The 23101-nt window shown below is 29.1% G+C and overlaps 1 protein-coding gene across 1 annotated transcript in view; it reads right to left on the bottom strand.

The window, feature by feature from the left end:
• The window catches only part of LOC107437085 (aquaporin AQPAe.a), a 112784-nt gene extending 97096 nt beyond the window's left edge, over nucleotides 1-15688 (bottom strand). Inside the window, exon 1 of the mRNA XM_087164039.1 lies at nucleotides 14957-15688. Within this exon, the coding sequence (XP_087020165.1) occupies nucleotides 14957-15363 (407 nt within the window). The 5' untranslated portion in view covers nucleotides 15364-15688. The remainder of the gene's footprint in view (nucleotides 1-14956) is intronic.
• Nucleotides 15689-23101: the final 7413 nt, after the last annotated feature.

Here is a 23101-nt window from a genome sequence, read left to right as displayed (position 1 = left end):
TTATAAAGTAATTCACTAAAAAGAACTCTGTTTCTGATAGTACGGTGACTCTTACTACTACGGACACTCCGGACTACGGACACTACTACGGACTACGGACACTACTACGGACTACGGACACTACTACGGACTACGGACACTTTCAGAAAATATATTTCCTGGTAGTAGCAAGTGTGTATTTGTACATTTGGGTACACTAAACACAAGTAATTTAAACAGATACATATAAAATCATATAGATCATACCTGCCAAAAACTACGGATTGTCGGAAGGTATTTAAGTTTTAAGTGGTAATGAACCTTATAAATTTCTTTTTAATTCTGGGATTTATAAATTTACTTTAATATGATTTTGATTGCCACAAAATACAAATAAATCCATTTTACATATAAGCAGGTTATAGAAACGAAAATAAGTGTAAGTCATAGCTATTGTGAAAAGTTTATTTACCTACAATTGTATTTCAAGTAGTTTCTCACTAACACTTGGAAAATACTTCCTCGGAAAGACTAAAAGTTGCTGGTCTGTATAGATAGACGAATACTCGGAGTGTCTACCACCTCAACCAAAACCACTTCCAAACCAAATATGTTAATTACCACTTCCCTTTTAATGAAAAACTTCTATTTCGTCAATATTAGATTCGTTAATGAAATTATCACGCTGGATAGCTCAGTGCATACCTGCCAACTTTTACGCATTTGGCGTAAAATTTTATTTTTATATTTAAAGTGGTAGTAAATATATACTATATTTTCTTCTTTAAACTTAATTTTTAAATGATTTTGATCACCACTATTCTCAAAAAAATTCAGCATATATAGTAATATGCGTTACTATCATGGTTGTCAGCTGATGTTTTTTCAAATACAACGTATTTTTTTGCTTGCAATTGAAATTTTTATTCTATTTTGCTACCACTGGGAAAATTCATAATGGAAGGGATTAAAAGTTGGCAGGTATGTCAGTGTTGTCAGGTCATAAGGGAACAAGCTTATACTACGTAAATTATCATGCCATTATCAGCCTATATATATATATCAAACGGAAAAAGCGAAGACTGGTACGAAAGATATTTCATTGAAGCATTTTTTTTTTTGCATGAAAAATAAAATGTCTCTAACTACCAAGAATTTTTTTTACAATTAGAGCATATAAATATAAAATTTGTTTCTCGGAAAAATGTTGATACATAGCCTCATTTCATACCTGCCAACTCTTCCGGATTTTCTGGAAGATTTTATTTTCATATTTAAAGTGGCAGTAATTTATACTATTTTTTCTTTTATAATCTTAATTTTTAAATGATATTGATCACCACTATTCCTACAAAAATTAAGCACATATATTAATATGCGTTACCATACCTGCCAACTTTTAATCCTTTCCATTATAATTTTTCCCAGCGGTATTAAAATGGAATTAAAACTTCAATTTTAAGCAAACAAACACGTTGTATTTGAGAAAAATTAAGTTGACAACCATGATAGTAACGCATATTCATATATGTGCTTAATTTTTGTAAGAATAGTGGTGATCAAAATCATTTAAAAATTAAATTTATAAAAGAAAAAATAGTATATATTTACTACCACTTTAAATATGAAAATAAAATCTTCCGGAAAATCCGGAAGAGTTGGCAGGTATGCGTTACTGCCATGGTTGTCAACTTAAGTTTTCTCAAATACAACGTATTTGATTGCTTAAAATTGAAATTTTAATTCCATTTTAATACCACTGGGAAAAATAATAATGGAAGGGAATAAAAGTTGGCAGGTATGTCATTTTCATCATATCATCTTAGTTAAAGTTCATACTCTTACAATATAGTCTTATCACCCTACTGCATATAACTACACAGTCAGAACCTCAATGATCCACATATATACTCCTTCACTTCATTTGCATTCCACAACCTCATCGAATCACAATAAAGATCAAACTAAAGATGAATGGGAAAAGGGCCGCAAGCGGCCTCAGGTGTCCATATGTTTCATACAGTTGACATACCTGCCAACTCTTCCGGATTTTCCGGAAGATTTTATTTTCATATTTAAAATGGTAGTAAATATATAGGGGAGAGCGGGGTCAATTGTAACATTTTTCACTTAACTATTTTTAACTAACAAAAAATCCAATATATTATTAGTATTAATTGACAGACGAGTAAAGTAGACTATCCTCTACTAGAAAAAAAAATACCTTATTTTAAATGTTATTATATTAGTTATTAACAATTTTTGACAGTCGTGCACTTGTTACAATTGTCCCCACTTACGGGGTCAATTGTAACAGTTCATAAATTCAACTAAAACATAGTTAATTATACATATTATCATAGTTGTGATTTATTTTTTTATTGATCAAAATAGATATTTAAGGAGTAAAAATAATAATGAGCTGAGTCCTAAAGGGTTAAACTTTTAACTTTAAGGGGTTCAAACTTTAATTTATGCTGTGAAAGGTGACAAATAAAATAATACACATGCAACATAATATAAATGATATAGGAAACTATTGGTGGTTCTTAAAGAGTAAAGTAATGGTTTGTAAATATAAGATTATTTATTTTCAGCTGTTACAATCGTCCCTTTACTTATTGTTACAATCGTCCCCAAGACGCCATTTCAGCTTCATTTGCTAAAAACAATGCTAGTTAATTAACAAAACTAATCTTTTTTTTAAATGTTAATTAAGGTGCCCACTTACATATTCGGTTAATAATTTTTATTTGTTTAAACAAAATTACTTTGTTACAATATAATATTCTAATACCAAAAAAAGCACTTACGTAGCGGGAAAATATCTTTTGTGATGTAACTCTTTCAAAAGTACAAAAAAATGGTTGAAAGCAGGGGTGTACATGTAGATTTATTAAACACACCTTGTGCGCCACCTAGGAACCAAATCTAGAACCCGACACTCGAAATTTTTGCTCTGTTACAATCATACCCTGTTACAATTGACCCCACTCTCCCCTACTATTTTTTCTTTTCTAAACTTAATTTTTTAATGATTTTAATCACCACTATTCTTAGAAAAATTAAGCAGTTGTCCAGGCAGGTGAGGCATAGGTAAGTATTGGGCGGATCATTGCTGTATATAGTAGCTTCTTTAGTTTAAGTGACATATTCTGATTATATATTAATGGTTGTATGGCTATTATTGCTGCATTTGCTTTATCTATTGTGCTTTTGATGTGATCATTCCAGGTGAGTTTGCTATTGATTATAATTCCCCACTTTGTTAAAAAAGCAAGCAAAAATAGTCAAATATTTGTAAAATTTACTTGGTAGTTAATTAACGTTTTTTTAATTATTTTGCCGTGTCCGGAGCAGTTGGCATCTCTGTACTTCTGCCGAAGACTAACTTTAACTAAATATCAAATGGGATTTCTATCAGATATTCCGTCTTGCTTTCACCCCTAGTTGTCCTTGGCAGGAATGCCACAAACGACTAAAAATTTAAAAAGTGGTTTAAATTCAATTCATTTTTATTTATTTATTTTCACTTTAATTATTCAATCGCGAATAATTAAAGAGATAATGGCGTTTCAAATTTTCAATATATTTAAAGCAAGAACATGCTTCACTTTCAATAATGAACTGGAAAAAATATGGTATAAAAAGTAGCTAATTTTTTATCTTTTTTGATAAAATTTTGAATTTTATTAATCGCCCCTTTTTGCCTTTTTAATTGAGCCAGGGCAACCCTGCCCAGGGCTCATCACAGAAGTGGGGTGCCCGCTTGAGCAGACAGGTATTCTGCTTTAACTCATATCAAGTCAAATTGAGAAATTGTATCTTAAAAATTAGTGAGCTCAAAATTCCACAAAAAGACATCGAATTTTTAACAAAAGACTCGAAAATTTTCGTGATCAGTAGACACCCCATCGGACCACCAAACAGATCAAGATCAGGATGAATGAGTGAAGGGACGCAAGCGGACTTTTAGACACTTTTAGTATTCTTATACAATACAGTACATATTCAGTATTATATTCTTATATAGCATTCAGTAGTATATATTCTTATTCGGTACGCAGGGATGCCATCTGCTCCGGACATGCCAAAATAATTTAAATAACGGTAAATAACTTCAAACTAAAATTTGCAAATACTATTTGACTTATTTTGCTAACTTTCTTAGAGTTTTAGTATGACTTAACTTTATCAAAATGCATACCTGCCAACTTTTAATCCCTTCCATTATCATTTTTCCCAGTGGTATTAAAATGTAATTAAAACTTCAATTTTGAGCAAACAAATGCGTTGTATTTGAGAAAACTTAAGTTAACAACCATAATAGTAGCGCATATATCAATATATGTGCTTAATTTTTGTAAGAATAGTGGTGATCAAAATCATATTAAAATTAAGTTTATAAAAGAAAAAACAGTATATACTTAATACAGCTTTAAATATGAAAATAAAATCTTCCGGAAAATCCGGAAGAGTTGGCAGGTATGAAAGTGGCGAATTATAATAAGCCTTCGAATTATATAGAAATAGTGGTGGATAAAAATCTGATAAATTGAATTTATTAAACCAGGAATCACAATTAATAAACTACCACTCGAAAATCTTTATTCGCTGTACGGAGTAAGTTGTCATCTCTAGGTACATATACAATATTATATTCTTATACAGAATGCTTAAGTTCTTAAATTCTAATATTTTTTTTTTTTTTAAGAAAAAAAGTGTTTAGAAAATTTTTGCTTTTGTTCACTATCATTGAAAGAAAAATAATAATTCACAACAAGCTCAAAAAGTAGAAGTCTCAGTTAATAGCATTTTGTGCTCTCCATTACTAAAAAATATTTTATGATATGATGGTTGTGATAGCGAAATATATTGTAAGTATGAAGGCAACCAAGAATGTAACGTGGTTTCTCAAACTGTTTCTTGGTTTAGGGTGAAAAATCGAATTTAAATATATGTCAAATAGTTTTAACCATTAATACAAGAGTCTAAAATTGTTTTTAAATCTTTTCAAATGTTATAGAATTTATATGAAAATTTAGATGAAACAAAGTTTTGATCATAAAATGGTTCTGGGTTTTTAAGTGCATGATTTCTGACACACTGTTTTCGAAATCATAGTACTGCAAATACATCTTCAAGACGGAAACAAGACTGTAAACCAAAACCATTTTCGATGTTCTGAAAGTGAAAATAAAATAAAAATAATATTGAAAAAATTTTAACCGAAATATAACTTTAAAAAAATGCATAATAAAAATAAATGTAAATAAAAATTTAAGAGAAAGAATTTTGCTGTAAAATGATTCTAAACTTTCAAATGTATTTTTCGTGATACAGTGTCATTTGTGTTATAATCAGTGATATAAATGTCCAACCATACCAACCATAAAAGCCAATAATAATCCTGTCCAACCATAAAAACCAATAATAATTACGCAATTTTTGATCCCTGGATCTGGTGGTTTTTTTTAGATTATAATTAGTTATTAAACTTCATAAACAAAAGAAAGTATTATTAAAACTTTTAAAAACTCCACAAACTTTGAAATATATGATCATTATTATACTTAATATTTATTTTTATCGATGTATTTATATATCTAATAACGAATAAAATGAAAATTTGTCGAATTCTTATAATGAAATAAAATTAATCTTTTAACTTGCGATTATTTTGCGGAATTCCAAAATCCCGCAGACGATAATTCTGCTCCGTTCCATCTTTTTAAAGTTAATACATTGTTGCAACTATTGTTTAAAAACAAGCAGATATCTTAATAAACATCATCTGGAGACGCGTAGTAACTGCATAGCATCGATAAAATATTTTTTTTCAACTTGGCAGTTGAACATAAAATCATTTGTATATATTTCATATAATCTTTTATTACACTATTACATTAGCAGATTTTCACCACAACTGTCTTATCTACATTGATGTCAGCATAAAACATTCAAAACAGTTTATGGATAGCATTTTGATGACTGATTCTAAAAGGCGGTCGCCATTTAATCTTTACCTAACTCTATAATGTTTAGGCTGCTCCCTACATGATTTGTATTAACGGAAACGAGATAAAATTCAGATATTTGTTTACTCTTATGTTCTAAAAAAAAAATATGCCATCGAATTCCATACTGTTTTCATTTGGAGTTTGTAAACATCCTTCTTAGATTTTATCACAAATGATATTAAATTTGAATGCTCTGGAGAAAAAAAATTCTAATTCAACTATAAAACTTTATCCTTTTATAGTACAGATTAAGGAAATTGACACACATGCATACATATTCCTTTTAATTCCAAATTGGAGAATAGGGATTCTATCATTCCCCTAGCAACAATTTTACCTTGGCCCTAGTTGAGCTCAAAATTGGCTCAATATGGATCCTATATGAGCATGCACTCCGATAGACCAATATTAGGATACCTAAATTTTTTAATATTGGTCCTCTACAGGTCCAATATCTGCCTATATAGGGCCTATATTGGCTGAATAATGAATATACAAAATCGGTAGAACAATTCTATAGAGAGCCGATACTGGTTATATAGTGGCTGTAAAATATCGGGGGAATTGGTCAATTCTATATAAGTCCAATATCGAAAAATAACGGGAGTTTGAATCCTTATTAAGCCAAGATTCGTGAATATTGGTACAATAAGGGCCCAAGTTATTTTGCTGCCAGATATTTTGCCTCTCTCCGTGTCTTTCTTATTGTTTTCAATTCGCTTACAATCATCCTGCTCCAAGTATTTTTAGGTCTTCCTCTTTTTCTTCTGCCCTGAGGGTTCTAATCAAAAACTTGTCTTTTTCTGGTTTTACTTGGAAGATGGCCAATTCATTTCCTGGACAATCGGTTTCTGTTTTGCTTTTTTGCGGATTTCTGCATTACGAATTGTATGGAATCACTTGATACGCAACGTTATTTTTATTGCAGTGCCATGTCTCAGATCCATATAGTAGGACAGATTTAACATTAGTATTGAAAATTCTAGTTTTTGCTGAATTTGTTACGTTTTTCTTTTTCCAGTATTTATTAAGAAGGAAAGAATTTATGAGGAAGAAAAAAAGGAAATTGAAGACCGAAGTATTTTTTCTTTTTTTTATGAAATTCCATTCTGAAGCTATAATTTCGAAGTCAAAAAAGTATTTACATTTTAAAAGCATATGTCTTCAATCAAAATTGGGGATATTTTTTAAAGACAATAGTCTCGTCATTTACGGAATTACTCCTGAAATAAAAAACCGACTCTATCTGGCGAATAGGGCTGTCTATGGGCTGAGAAGATTTATTAAATCTAGGTTTCTTTCTAGGAAAACAAAGCTCTTAATCTACAAAACTCTTGTCCGGCTAGTCTTGACATACGCTTCTGAAGCTTGGACAATGACAAAACTGGAGGAAAATTGTATTGCAATATTTGAGAGAAAGATTTTGCATAGTATACTTGGTGGTGTGAATGAAAACAATAACTGGAGAAGGAGATTTAACTTTGAACTGTACAAGACAACCTGGTATAATTAAATACATGAAAATAAATAGAATGAATTGGATCGCCCACGTGATTCGAATGAGTGATGACAACACAATGAAAAAGATACTGCTTTTTAGACCCACTGGAAAAAGAAAGCGGGGAAGGCCACGGTTGAGATGGGCTGACTCAGTGGAGTCTGATTTTCTCGCAATTAATGAAAAGAATTGGAGATCAAAGATAAATCAGAAGTCGTCATAGAGAAAACTTCAGAGGAAGGCATTGGCTCACATTGGGCTGTCTGGCAACTATAATGACGATGATGAGTCTCGTCATTTGGCTTATCAGACTTGACTTGAAAAACTTGCAGAACAAATTACACAACGATTTATTTCAAAGATTTTTATATTGTTTTCAGTGACGTCATTGTTATAGTTTATGTGAGAGATAAGCTGAATTTAAGTCATTACCTCCTTATTCCCATTCTCGTCTGAGAGAACGTGCATGCAAATTTTTCTATATTTTAAAAAATCGTAAGGGCCATAATCAACACCGGTGTTGTTTTGGGTGTCCAACGTAACGTTTTGGCTGCATAAAAACTATAAGGCTCAGAAATTTGAAATCAGTAAGGTTATGTAGAAAAACATACAGGAATTACAATGGAATAAAAAAAAAGTTTAACATTCAATTAGTTAGTCGAGAATTACTAACTATTAAACTTGTTGGGAAAAAATACCATGCGGGTGGTTCTGCAGGCCACAGGAATACAACTATGAAGTTGAATTTTGGTATGCCGAAAAAATCATATTTAAGTGTTTATTTTTTTTCTCTTTACGCTACTGTTGCTTTGCTACACAAAATACATAACACTAAGGAACTTGGAATTACGAAGATAAAGTTAAAAATAATTGTTCGAAACAACAAATTTGTTCGAAAGTTATTAAAAACTTAAATGCTTTTTCGCAATTTTTTTCAACTTTTTTGCTTTAATCCTTTCGCGCCGACAGTCACAAATACGGGACAGTATAAAACCGTATCAATCAGGGTAAAAAGATAAAACTGGTAATCAAAGTAATTCTTTAGCAGTTTATTTGTGGGCGGAGTTATAATTGTTTGATTTATTTAATTCACCATTACTTTGTTCAAAATAAAACTATTTAGTTATACTTTGAATTAACTTTGATTATATATATGATTATATATATGATTAAACTAATAATAATTAAAGTAAAAGCAAAGTAAGTCTGTCAAATCAGAAACGACTACATTTAAGTTACTGTTTTTTATTTAATTACAACTTGATTCTGATTTTGTACGAATGCTTTTCTGAATTACCCGTCCCCAAGGGGTTAAATATTTACAATTTATCCAGTGTTGCTGAAAATTTATTTCTTACAGGACGAGATCTTTATTTTATAAGCTCACACTCGAGTATATGTCAATCAAAGTAGCAAAGGAGAGAGAGATTATATGTAGTCAGATATAACATTATAACATCTTAACATTTATAATGAAAATTTTAAAAGTAAAAAAAAAAACTTAATGAAGATCCGTAAAAACTCTTCTCTATTTGAATTTCTATAAGCCTTGTCAACGAGTACAATTACAGTGGAACCTGTAAAAGTGACCACCTGGGTAAAGTAAGCACCTGAGTAAGGTGACCATTTTCCACAGGTTGTTTCCACCATTTTCCACAGGTCAGGACCAAACTGGTTTTTGAGGGTGTGGAGATAGGAATGTGCTGACCTCCCACCCTTTGTAAAAAGGGTTCCTTTTATCATATGTTCTCAGAAATTCTAAGAGTAAACTTGTGCATTCACTGTGCTGCTTTCAAGATTTGTTTGCAGTGTTTTAATATGTTAGTAGTGTTAGTATTTTAACATTGACAGTTTTCATTGAGTTTATTTTTAATTCAGCTATCTTTTTTTCTTTAATTATGGAGAATAAAAGATCTAAGCAGTATAAAGAATTGTGTTTAAAAGATAAAATTGAAGTTATTGACTTTCTAAAAAGTAATAGTCAAAGGGCAGCAGCTGAAAAATTTCAAATCAGTAAAACTTGTGTGAGCAATATTTTCAAAAGAAAATTGGAGTATATTAGCAGATTTGAAGAAAATGAAAATGAGTCTAGGAGTCGGAAAATACGAAAAACTGATAATTTTGAAGTAAATCAGGCTACTTTTGAATGGTTTAAAAAAATGCGTGGTATGAATGCTAGAGTTTCTGGACCTTTGTTACAAGAAGCAGCTTTAGAATTTTCAAAAAAACTCAATGTGGAAAATTTTACTGCTTCTAATGGCTGGTTAGAATCATTCAAGAAAAGGCATAACATTTCTCAGAAAATTTTGTGTGGTGAGTCACATGACGTTGATATGGAAACAGTAGATTCCTTTAAAAAACGAATTTCTGGTTTGTTGGAAAATTACAAGAAAGAAGACATATTCAACGCAGACGAATGTGGTTTGTTTTATCGTGCAATGCCAAACAAAACATTAGCTACGGCTGGTGATAAATGCAAAGATGGCAAGATATCAAAAGAGAGAATCACCCTTTTGCTTTCTTGCAGTTCAACAGGAGAGAAACTGAAACCTCTTGTCATAGGAAAAGCCAGAAAACCCCGCTGTTTCAAAAAAGTCAACATCAAAAATTTACCTGTTTCGTGGTATGGAAATAAAAAAGCCTGGATGACGTCCTCTATTTTTACTGAATGGGTTATGCAGTTGAACAAGCAGATGAAGCAAAGAAAGAGAAAGATTCTGTTATTCATTGATAACTGCCCAGCCCATCCAAGTGAGTTGTCCTTTTCAAATGTGAAAGTGCAGTTTCTACCTGCCAATACCACATCACATTTGCAGCCGCTTGATCAAGGAATAATTCAAGCTTTCAAGTTACATTATAGAAAGTTCCTCCTCCAAGCTATAATTGCCAGAGCTGGAGAATGCAAATCAGCAAACGAAATTGCTTCATGCATAAACGTTCTTGATGCCATAATGTGGATTAATGACTCGTGGAATTTAGTACACCAAACGACAATTTCAAAATGCTTTGAAAAATGTGGTTTTACCCAAGAAATTTCGGAAGATATGAGTGATTCACATGCTGAAAATGATGACAATAGCCTTTCGCTCATTCAAAATCTTTTAAATCAATTGCCTTCTGAAGATGAACCAGTGGATGCTAAATTTTTCACGAATTTTGACAGTGATATTCCTACATGCAACACTTCCGTTGATCAAGAAAATCTAAAGCAAAACATTTGCGAAATGTTTATAAATGAAAAAGACGAAGAAGATTGTGTTAGTGAAGAGGAAGTTCAAATTGAAGAAAATGATGAAATTTCCGACTCAGAAATGTTAAAGATGTGCAAGAATATGAAAACGTATGCCCTAAATAACTGTCCACAAATGCTAGATTTACTAAGGAAACTTGAAGGGATGACTGAAAAAATAATTGTTGAAAAGAAGTGTTTTAAGCAAAGAAAAATTTCTGATTTTTTTACTGTGAATGGAACTTTATAATAATTAGTAGATTTTTTTAGTGAGTGTTTTATTATAGCTTGTATTGAAAATGTTTTGGATAATCTAGTATTGCAACCAAAATAAAGGTCAGTATTAATTAAGGAGTATTTTATCATTACGTGTTATTTAAATCGATTACTACGGAAGTTCTTCAACTAATACCAAAAGAAATAAGGTGAGTTTTATATTAATTATCTATAAAGGGATAAACCTATTAGTTATTAGGGTTGTTATATAATTAATTCATTACTTAATATAGTACAGTTTTTCGAATGTGCATTTAACCGTATGTATATTGTCCGTTTTAAAAAGTCTTCATAAAGTGACCACCTCTATATAGTGACCATTTGACTTGGTCCCGAGGGTGGTCACTTTGGACAGGTTCCACTGTACTTCTCATTTACACGGAATTACCAATTACTTCTCATTTACAGGTCCCTCAGTGGACTGTTTTAAAATTCTTTTTATATTTTAAAATTTCGCTAGCAGAAGCTTTTTCTTATGAATTAAGACTGACCTAAAATGAGATTTCCTTAATACTATATGCCCTTCTAAATTACTCTTAATAGATATTCCTGAAATATATGATTTTAAAGGCCTGCGTAAACTAAGTTTTCCTTGGATATAAATTAAAGATATGATAAAATTAAATATATTTAGAGTAAAAACAAATATATAGAAATATGATAGCTCGATATTAAATTTATTTCAATAAAGTGTAATAAGTCTCACTCGTATAAATATTTTTGAAATGACTTTACTTAAAAATGAGCATATGTTTCAGTTGGGTTTTTTTTTCTTCTTTTTTTTAGGAATAAAAAACTTTTTTATAGGCTGTAGTTATTGAATTGATAACTATTTTATTTATTGTTTAATGAAAATATTGTTGGCCTTCTTACCCTGCTTGAAATTATTATTTATTGAGTTAGAAATTGTTTATTCTTTAATGAAAAAATGCTTGAAGAAGGATCATTTGAAAATAACCTTTCTTAAAACAACATCCTTTTCTTTAAAAAAATTGTTACTGTTTTATAAAAATATTTTTGCGAAAATATTCTTAGAGTCATCCTATGCAAAATTACAAGTCATTGTGTTAGAAATAGATTATTCTTCAATGAGAAAACTCTTAAACAAGGGTCTTAAAATAATTCCTCTTTCGTTAAGAAATCCGTTATTGTTTAATGAAAATATCTAATGTCTTTTTTTAAAATAACATCCTCTTACAGCAAGAAATCGGGATGCCGGGATGTCATGTGCTAGGGACCAATTTAAAAATGTGAACAACATACGTAAGGAATTACATAAACTTGATCCAATTATACACTTTGTTCCATGGTCGGAAAAGTATGATTTACAATTCTCAGGTATTAAAATCAAAAGGTACCAAAATTTCTTTTCAAACTATATAAAATATAAAACGAATAAAATCGGAATGAAAGAAAAACTACATAATCTTGAATTAATTATACATCTTGTTTCTCGGTCAAAAAAGTAAGATTTGTAGTTTTTCAGGTATCAAAATTAAAAGATGCCAAAATTTATATTCAAACGAATTGTGTCATCAAAAGATACCAAAAATTTCTATTCAAACGAATTATTTTGAACTTTGTAGTCAAACGATAAGGAAAAATTATTTTTAAGCGAACTGTTTTCAACTTTGTAATCAAAAGATACCAAAATTTCTATTCAAACGAATTGCTCTTAATCTTGTAAAAGATAAAATAAACCAAATCTGAATTTAAAAGAAAAATACTTAATCTTAAATCAATTATACACCTTGCTTCTCAGTCGGAAAAGTAAGATTTGTAGTTTTTCATATATCAAAATCCAAAGATACTAAAATTTATATTCAAACGAATTGTTCTTCTTTTTGTTTTCTACTTACAACTGTAAGCCTCATGCTATACTTTGTGGTGCATGAGGAGTTTTAAGTCGTTTAAATAAAAAAAAAAATTTCAACTTTGTAACCAAAAGATACCAAAATTCCTGTTAAAACGAATTGTTAAACTTTGTAATCAAAAGATATCAAAATTTCTATTCAAACGAGTTGTTTTCTACTTTGTACAAGATAAAATAAATCAAATCGGAACAGAAAAAAAGTACACAATTTTGAATCAATTATACACCTTATTTTCTGGTCAAAAAAACTAAGATTTATGATTTTGTAGACATCAAAATCAAAAGATCCAATGGAATCGTTTTCAACTTTCTAGAAGTTAATATAAATCAAAGCAGAATAAAGTAAAATGATTTTTAAGATAACAAGTTTTAAGATAATAATTTTATCAATATATTTAAAAACAATCAAAAAATTACTTTTATTTAAAGAATCGTTACATTTATTTTTAATTCGGAGTTCATAAAGATTAATGTAAAAATATATACATAAAAATTAACTTTACACACATATTAAATTATTGATTTTTTTCACTTTTACTATATTGTTCTTTTACATTAACAACTTTTGTTCCATGATCAATATTTTGAATAAAAATTATCCCTTGAAAAAGTGCCAACCTCCTACTATATATTAATTAATAATAGGTTATAATATTCAAATAAATTAATTTTTTAAATAATTAATAATTAATTAATTAATTTGCAATTTTTTTATAATAAATTTTTCTAATCAAACTAATTACTTTTTTTAAATATCACCACCTACACTTCACAACATCTCCACATGAATTTCGGAATTTTTTTATCTGACTTAGTTGTATATCAAATGAAAGAATTTTTTAAAAAATTAATCAAATGTCCAAATGTATATTTTTCAACTGCTTTGAATATGGGGTTTAATCTGCAGCTAAAAACCGTAAAAGTGGGCAACTTTATTATTGACTTATTATCTGCTATTTACAACGAAACACAGATCAAATTAATGTAAAAAGGACGAGCTGATAAAATCATGACTAAATTTTAGCAGCAAAATAAACAAATTATTTTCATTAATCCTCGAAACATACGTTTTAGGAGCATTTTGATAACTCCATTCTCTAAAATATTGAAAGAGAAATATTCAACTAAATTTATAAATGTTTTTAATCATAACTTTACATTATTTGAGTGGTAGTATTTTCAATTAGTTATTAAGTATCATCATTATTTGAGTATTATTTTCAATTTTCTATTACAAGCTTTAATTATGTATCAGTAACTTATCTATAGCAAAGCAGTTCTATCAATATCACCACCACACTGAGTAATTATGTAAAAGAAAGCTCTCAATAGTACAATTTTTTTGTATTACCCCATCGCGAAAATAAATGCTAGATAAACTTAAATTCCAGGTATGTGATCAATACATGGAGCTGCAGTTGCCATTGTACCTGTATTGTAAAATTTCAGCAGTATATTATTCGATCATTTATGTACGTCAGTGTTTCCCAAAGTGTGGTACGCGTACCCCCAGGGGTACGGGAATAGTTTAGTGGGGGTACGCGTTCTTATGAGAAATATGTTACAACAAGCAAAAATTTCAAAATTTTTTATTTAAAAACAAAGCTAGCCATGAAAATTTACGATTACGTATTTTTCTATTGGCTATTTTTTGCAGAGTTAACAGGTAATAATTAGTGGTGTCAACAACCAGTTGTGATTTTTAACTTTTGTGTAATTTTTTTATAATAAAAAATACATTAATTTTTTAATTAGAGGTACACAGCGTTACGAAAAATTTAGAAAGGGTGCACAAAGGTCATAAGTTTGGGAAACACTGATGTACGTTGTATAATTTTCATTTGCCTATTCCAGTGATCAGCCCTTTCTCCTATAAAACCTCACGCTCCCACATTTAAAACCAAATACAATAACAAACTGGGGCTCGCGAGCCACACTTTGTTGACTTAGTCACATGATTAAGAGTCCATTTTATCAGTACTGTATATTATTTTATCACTGCTTTGTATGGTATAATTTTTTATACGTATTCCTGGTTATTAAGAGTATATGCAGGCATTAATAGAGTATCAATTACTTACCCATAAAGCAAAGCAGCTCCAGCAATAGCTCCACCACATTGAGCAGTTATATAAAGAAAAGCTCTCAGTGGTGTAATTTTTTGTATTACCACCATAGCGAAAGTAAAAGCTGGATTCACATGAGCTCCAGATATATGACCAAAGCACTGAGCCGCAGTTGCCATTGCTAGTCCAGTAGTGAATGATTTTGTGAGAGTGTTAATGGAATATAGAGGCCACATTACGTGTGAGCCACAGACTAAGAAAACATACATAAAAGTCGCCAAACATTCAGCAATAATGGCTCTCCAAAATTCCAAAGTTCTTAATTCGGCTATCATAGTTTTCTTTTTGTTGATTTCGCATCGCGATTGTTCAACTTTGTGAATCAAATGCACAAGAAATGCTTCTAAAGAAACAGTCGCCATAATTGAAAACTTACGCGTTTACTTAAAGCAGATATAAATAATCAGTTTAAATTTTGTTTACATTTAGAACATTTTTATCTAAAGTAAAAATGATTGAAGCTTATAAACCTTTTCCATGAGAGAAGTATTTAACACTTAGTAATAATATTTCCCAGAAGTTTAAATCATTTGATTAAAAAGCGAGCGGACTAAGCGAACGTTACAGAAACGGAAATCTGAAGACAACTCCGTAATTAACAGATACGCTCTTCGAATCAATAAGCTTCCGCGAAAAGTCTGAGTCGTCCAATACCTTCTGTACCCAAACCACGTGCTGATGATAACTAAGAGCATGTTTCACTCTGGATGACTTTTCAGCACTGCAAGTAAATTTTTAGTGCTGCCATCTATTGAGTATGACATCCATCTTATTTTATTAGAACATGTGAAGTATGAGTTAGAAAAAAATTAAAAATACGACTTTTTTGTAATTTTATTGTTTGGAAACTATTATTTATGTTTTTATTTTATTGTTTTGCATTTAATTTTCTCATTGAAATTATATAGTTTAAGAAGGAGACAACTTTGTCATCCAAATAATATTCGATTGAAATTAAATAATAAATAATTTTCTAAATGACTTGAGGAAATTATATTTTACTTGAAATTATCAAACAATTTTTTACAATAGTATGCGAAAATATTTGATTATCTTAAATATTTCAGAGGAAAGTGAAACACGTAAAACGTGAAATTAATATTTAAGGGTTAAAACTTAATTCAACCACTCCCTTAAATAAACTATTCAGACCGTATTTCCAGATTGCGGCTATCTCCCTCCCAAATTTTTAAAATTAAAAATTCAAATTTGTGGGGAAAAAAATTGTAGTAAATAAACTAAAAAATCTCTAATTTAATTATTTTGTCATCAGAGTCTTTTTTGCATTTTAGAATTTTCTTGCCTTTTAAAGCGTTTTCTGAAGAACGTTGATTTTAAGAAGATTTCTTACGCTTACACGCGTGACAAAAATAATTTAGCATAGAATTCATTAAAATTTCGTACGTAGATTTTGTATAATATTATGTATGTAGAATGTAGAAATTTTTAAGCTAAGAGCTGAGGTCTAAGTTTGAAAAGTAAGAAAATGTACATTTTTTCTTTAAAAATTCGATATTAAACAATGAATTTTAGTTCAATTTTTTTTTGTCTGCTTTTTTTTTTTAAATTATTTTTAAAATTTTAGTTTAAGACTCAGGTAATCTCGTTATCGATCAAGAAAAAAATTTATTTTGAAATGCATGCATTACAATTTGTTGTAGAGCTGCTAGCGTATCATGAAGTTTTTTTAGTTTTTAAGCTCAGATTTGCTTTCATTTTGAAAAATATTTTATATATTTTTAAACTTTACTTTATACAATTTTAGGAACCCAGCTTACCTAAAATTTTAATTAAGCCATCTTTAAAAGAAAGAAAAAATCTGTTGAAACCAGTTGGATACCAAAAAATCATCTGTACGCAATAATTAAAATCTTACTGGAAAATCTAATCATTAAATTAAAAGATAAGCAGATAATTTGAATTTAAATTCGAACATTTTTTGAAAATTTTATAACTTTAACACGGATTTAAGTGAAGTGTTTAACACTTTCTTTATAATATAACATGAAAAAAATCTAGCAAACTTTAATTAAATAACCATTTTTTTATGTAAATATATACTGATACTGAAGAACCAAAAAGATTGATATGGAAGTTGGGCTGCTCAGGTGAGGCATAAAGTTTTGTGTCATACATTCAACAACGGTACATGAGTGGACATTCTGTTCCAAGAGGCCATATTAATGTAAGTCTGTGCAATATTTCACAAGCTTACAAATGCCAACGCCCCTCAGAATTTAAATCCGTGGTAATTGTCGAAAGGATCATTCAGTGCTCCCACGAAAACAAACAAAAAAAATGGACTATCCTGAATAATTTTTGACCTAATGGTCGAATCTTCACTTTCTTAGGACTCAATCTTTATGGTTCAAGGTGTGACCTCGAATATGCTTATTAATTGGTGCAGACGATGTCTTAAAAATCAGACAAAGAACATTCTCTGAATAAACATACCTTTTTTTCAAGAGTGTCATATTAATTTAAGTCTGTGCAATATTTCACACGCTTTACAATTACCAACGCCCCTCAAAATTTAAATCCGTAATAATTTTCGAAAAGATTATACAGTGCGCCACTCATTCTTTATGGTTCAAGGTGTGACTTCGAATATGCTTATTAATTGGTGCAGACGATGTCTTAAATTACAAAATCAGACAAAAAACAAAACATTCTCTGAATAAACATACCTTTCCTTCAAGAGTTTTTAGATTTCTGTCCCCCATAATATAGAGGAAGTCACCATCTGGGAAGTACGGTCCCAATAGTTTGGCCAGTAGAACGATCCAAAGTTTGGATCCCTAATGTTAATTTTTGTTTTGCGTATTTCACTATATCTAAAGAACTTTTTAAGTAAATGAAAAAACAATTTTCACACATAAAATTTGCTTATCCAAAGTTAATTCCATGCAAAAAATAAATTTCAGTAAATATTTACTATTTTTAATTATTTTACTTAATAATAGGCGAAAAAATCTTGAATTGCAAGGTAGGCAATTTCTGACATCATTGTAAAATATCTAATTTCACATGGCAAAATACAAAATTTGTACGAAATAGAACCTGAAAAATCGAATTTTAAATATACGACATTTTTAACTATTCAACCGATTTAGCTCAATTTTTTTTTTATTTTTCTATATAAAATTAGATATTCTAAAATTATGCAAAAAATTGCATACCTTGTAATTCAAAAATTTTCGACTATTATTAAATGAAATAAATAGTTACTGACATTTATTTTTTGTGTCTAACAATCTTTGGATAAACTAATGCAACGTTTTAAAGTATTTTTAAATCTGGATAACCTGCCAATGTAGCAGCAGGAGTCGATATAAGAAAATTGGCTAATATCATCTCTAGAGCCGCGCTGGCTTAGGGGATAGAGCATTCGCCTTCCATTGAGGTGAACCGGGTTCGAATCCCAGCGATGGCTGGTCGATACGAATTCTGCACACGGCCCGCACCGACGACAGTGCTGACGTAAAATATCCGCAGTTGTAGACGGATCATGGGTTAGAGTCCCCTTGCCGTCAAGCTAACCGTGTAAGGTTTTCCTCTCCATGCAATGCAGATTAATTCCATCAAAAAGTCAACCACGAAGGCAAACTGGATTGGGTTTAAAATTGCAAGCCTACTGAGTTGAACATTAGTAATCGTAAATCCTAAAATTGCGTCGGCTGTTCAACGACGGTACCTGAATTTTGCATATGAGTGCGTTCAACCAGCTTTACTGGCTCTTTAGAGCATTTGCAAATAAATTACAAATTTATTATCAAATTATACGAGTGATAGTCCTTTCTGGGAAATACTATCTTGATTTTTAAAATTCAGAATCCTTAGAAATTTTTTCTATACTAGATGATAATTTTTACGAATTGCTAACAACTTCTTTTGATTGTGTTTTGGTCTTCTTTTTCATGGGTAATAGTTTATAACAAGATTCAATTTTGTTAGATATAGCTATAAAATATTTAAAAGGACTAATCTCTCCGACAAACAAAGCATAAAATTTTATAATTAAGCTATGCAGTAAATATTAGTTAATAATATCCTATACGCATATATTTTACTTTAATAATAAATACAGTAAAAACGCTACTTAGATTTGCTCTTATGCATTAACCACCGAATTTGAACGGCAGCTTTAAGTATCTTGTTGATATGAAAAGTAAAATTCTACTTAAGTTTAATGTCACTATAAACAATTTACAAAGAAACATACATGGCGAAAGGATATTGATCGCTATATAAATAATCTTTATAATGAACGCTCATCACAATAAGCAGTACCATGACAACAAGCTATTTATTGATGAAAAATATTCTCACTCTAGTTTCAATCCAATGTCCCCAGACGATTTTGTTGCATATTTTGAGTGGCATTATAATTAGTAAGTCATATCAGTTATTTAAAAAGTATGCTTAAAAATTAGTACATAAGTTAATGCTCAATTTTCTACATTTTAGGATTTTACTTTAAATTTGGATTTCATTTTGAAATTAAAGCCAGAAATTCTTTTTTATATTTGTTTAAGTACTGAATAAATGTGAAATAATTATAGAAATAAGTAAGGGGAAGCAAATAGCAAACGCTAATTTCATTAAGGTGATTCTTCTCAACAAAATTAGTACTAAAAAGTAAAGTTGTCTCACAATAAAGTTGTTAGTACTAAAAAATAAAGTTGAAAAAAATTACATTAAAATAATATTTAATTCTTTAATCAGTAGATGTTTAACATATTTTAATTACTAAGTTTTAATTTTATTATGTGTTGTCAGTAGATGAATATACTTAATTGTAATTATATATTACTAATAAAACTATATTAATTTTACCTTAATGATTATTTATGAAGCTTGTGACATCACTGAACAATCGGAATTCATACATAACATGACTCAAATTTGTAACAACATCTGTTTGAATTTACTAACTTAAGAATAATATTCATAAATGTAAGAAAAAAAGACCATTACATAAAATAACTTTTATTCATGAATAACATACTTTATATCTATTTATATAAATGTACAAATAAATAAACAAAAATATATACAAGACTTATTCTTAAACAATTGGATTGTTCCTTATGAAATGAACTATTTTGTTAAACAATTCTTACACACGATCTTTCTTAAATTATTTTTAAACAAAATATATTAATACACTTCTGCTTGAATTACAACGTATTTTGTCGATAAGTTAAAATATGGCGTTATTGGAGTAAAGAATGTTTTAACTGCCAATTAAAAAAATTAATCTAAGTGTTTAAAAACCAGTAAGAGACACGTCGATACTATAGGGTAGGCGAGGCCTCACGTCATTCCGTTTTTAGAATGTGAATTTAGAAAAATAAAACTTTTGTCTTTAACAACAACAAATGGTAACGTTTTTCAAATTATCAACAATGATTTTGCAAACAATAATGCTACTCATTAACCTTTTAGGCATTCAAATTGTTTTTTACTGTTTCAGTATCTTAGTTGCTTTTACTGTTCTCTGCACTACCAGGTAAAGAAAACACACTTATCTTATAGTATTAAACAATGTTGCACTTTAGTTAAGAAGCTTTGAAAGTACGCATAATTCAAAATAATATTTTACAAATCGTGCTTCATTGTATAAGTGTTTTACCTTCTTAAAAAATGATATTTTAATAATTATCTTCCACAATACTGCCGCGCAGTTGAAAAAACAACGTAAGTGCTTAACGAAAGGTTTCAAGAAAAGCGACCACTATTTTCCTTCTATTGCGAATGGTATGACAGCTAAAATAGAACTTCAGAAAATTGATAGAATAAAATTTCTTTTTCAGAAAGATTTTTGGCAATATGTAGCATAGATACCAAATATATAAAAATCTCAATTTTGAATTTTTTATCACTTTTGTTGATTTTTCTATTCTAGGGATATTCAATAAAAATTGACAACAGTATGAAACAGTCAACTAAAAAGCATGATAAACTATGAATAAACTTAACATGACTGCAAACAGTTCATCATTGTTATACTTATCTTAACCCACTGACGGTTCTACAAGTAAAAGGTCGCATTTTAAACTGCAGTCTTCTCTGCATAGCAAAACCGGTTTTTCCATGTTAATGGATAGAGGAATAGTGTATAGGGGAGAAAGATTCTCCCAATTTCCTTAACCACCAGTGGGTTAAGAAACTGTAATTGAAAAGTATAAGTTAATAAAAAGTTCATTTCATAAGAAATAACCTTAAAATTACATAATATTACAAACAGGTAAGCAAGTGAATTATGCAAACAACATAAAGAAAAATAAAAGAGTTGCTATTGATTTGTCAGAACATTTTATCACTCAAATAATAATCATGAGATACTTATTACATAATTAAAATCTTTTGAAACATATTAAAATTTCAAGTTGTTGAAGTTTTTAATACGAGAAACTGGCACAAAGTTTCAATATATATGCATAGTTAACGCTCAATACCACAATCGCTGCGGTCCAAACAAAAACGGATGTTAAAAAGTGAAGTAGCTATAACGTGAATACATAAAATGTGTGCAAATATTCACTTATATTTCATAAATATACGGTTTATTTGTCAAAAACATGCTACACTTTAAATAAAATTATGAAACTAACAAATAAACAGTTTTTTTTATGTCATTAAGTATTATTTAATATAATACATATAAGGTTAAAAATGCAATTAAATTTTTTAAAATTACTTCTTTTAATACTGAGCATAAATTTCCAGTCATTCCAGTAATTTCAGCTGTTATAATGGAAGGATCACACTAATGGGTGGTCGTACTAAAGAGCATAGACTGTATATTGTATATATATATATATATATATATAAAGTTTTTACAACAGACTATTATAAAACTTTACATAACATTGGTTTTTATAAAATTATATAAGCAAGTTCATATATGTTTTATAGCGCAAAAATTTTAAATAAAATTATTTTTAACCTCAAATAAATTAAAATAGATAAACCTAAATTTTCTAAGGTTTTACATCAGAGTAGATTTTACATTTTTTCTTTAGTTCAAGCTTTCAATAAACATAAATTGGCAAATTAACTAATTCATGCTTCACTAAATTACCTAATTTTAATTTTTCCCCATATTTTGACTTTATTTTTTAAAATTAGTGTGATGTTTTACAATCAACATTTATTATATATTTTATTGAAACTGAACAGATAAAGGTGAAAAATTAAGAAATATGTCAAAATCTAACTTCAATAGTTTTGTTGATCTTTCATAGCCGGAGTATATTGTGAAATAAAGATAAGCCACAATAAAAATATACAAGTTGTACATATGTGTTAATAATATGCTATTATTACGAAGTAGGAAAAGCTGTACTTTCATTGAAAAATACTCACATAAATTTGCAAATTTAAATATGTCCTAATTAAACCAAATTTAATAAAATATGCCTAATAATCAGTAACCACAGTGAAAACCAACTGAAATGTGCAATAAAATATTACATTCCTTTTTACATATTATATCTCTATTTTTTTTAAAAGGCCTCCTACGTGACAAATTTATAACTTAATAAGTAATATAAATTAGTGCTTTTTTATTTTAGAAACATATGTGTGATATGCATAAGTGTGTTACTAAGTAGACAGTAATGCAGTTTTTTTTAATTGAAAAGTACTCTCATAAGTTTACATTAAATATGTACAACTTAAATCAAACTCAATAAAATATGCCAAATAATCACAGTAAAAACCAACAGAAATGTGTAATAAAATACTACATTTCTATTGATACATATTGTATCTCTGCTTTTTGAAAAAGCCTTTCAGGTGACGAATGTATAACTTAGTAAGTATATTAAATTATTGCTCTTTTTTATATTTGAAATGAAATAATATTCTACAACACATTAATATATTGAAAAATTTTAAAACATTTCAATGTGTAGACATTTCTAAAATAAATTAATATTTTAAAAGAAAAAAAAAGTTTTGCTATTTTTGATTTTATCAAAAAACACTTTTCATCTCTTAAAAGCATCATGGTAATACTTTAATACAGATTTCTATTTCAAACATAATTTTTAAATTTATAATTTTAAAAATTAATTATTTTGCACAGAATAG

This window comes from Parasteatoda tepidariorum, chromosome 5 (assembly GCF_982258835.1).
Source record: "Parasteatoda tepidariorum strain Cologne lab strain chromosome 5, Ptep-v5.0, whole genome shotgun sequence".
Lineage (NCBI taxonomy): Eukaryota > Metazoa > Arthropoda > Arachnida > Araneae > Theridiidae > Parasteatoda > Parasteatoda tepidariorum.
Note: the sequence above shows the minus strand (reverse complement) of the source record. Positions and strands in the feature narration are given on the sequence as shown.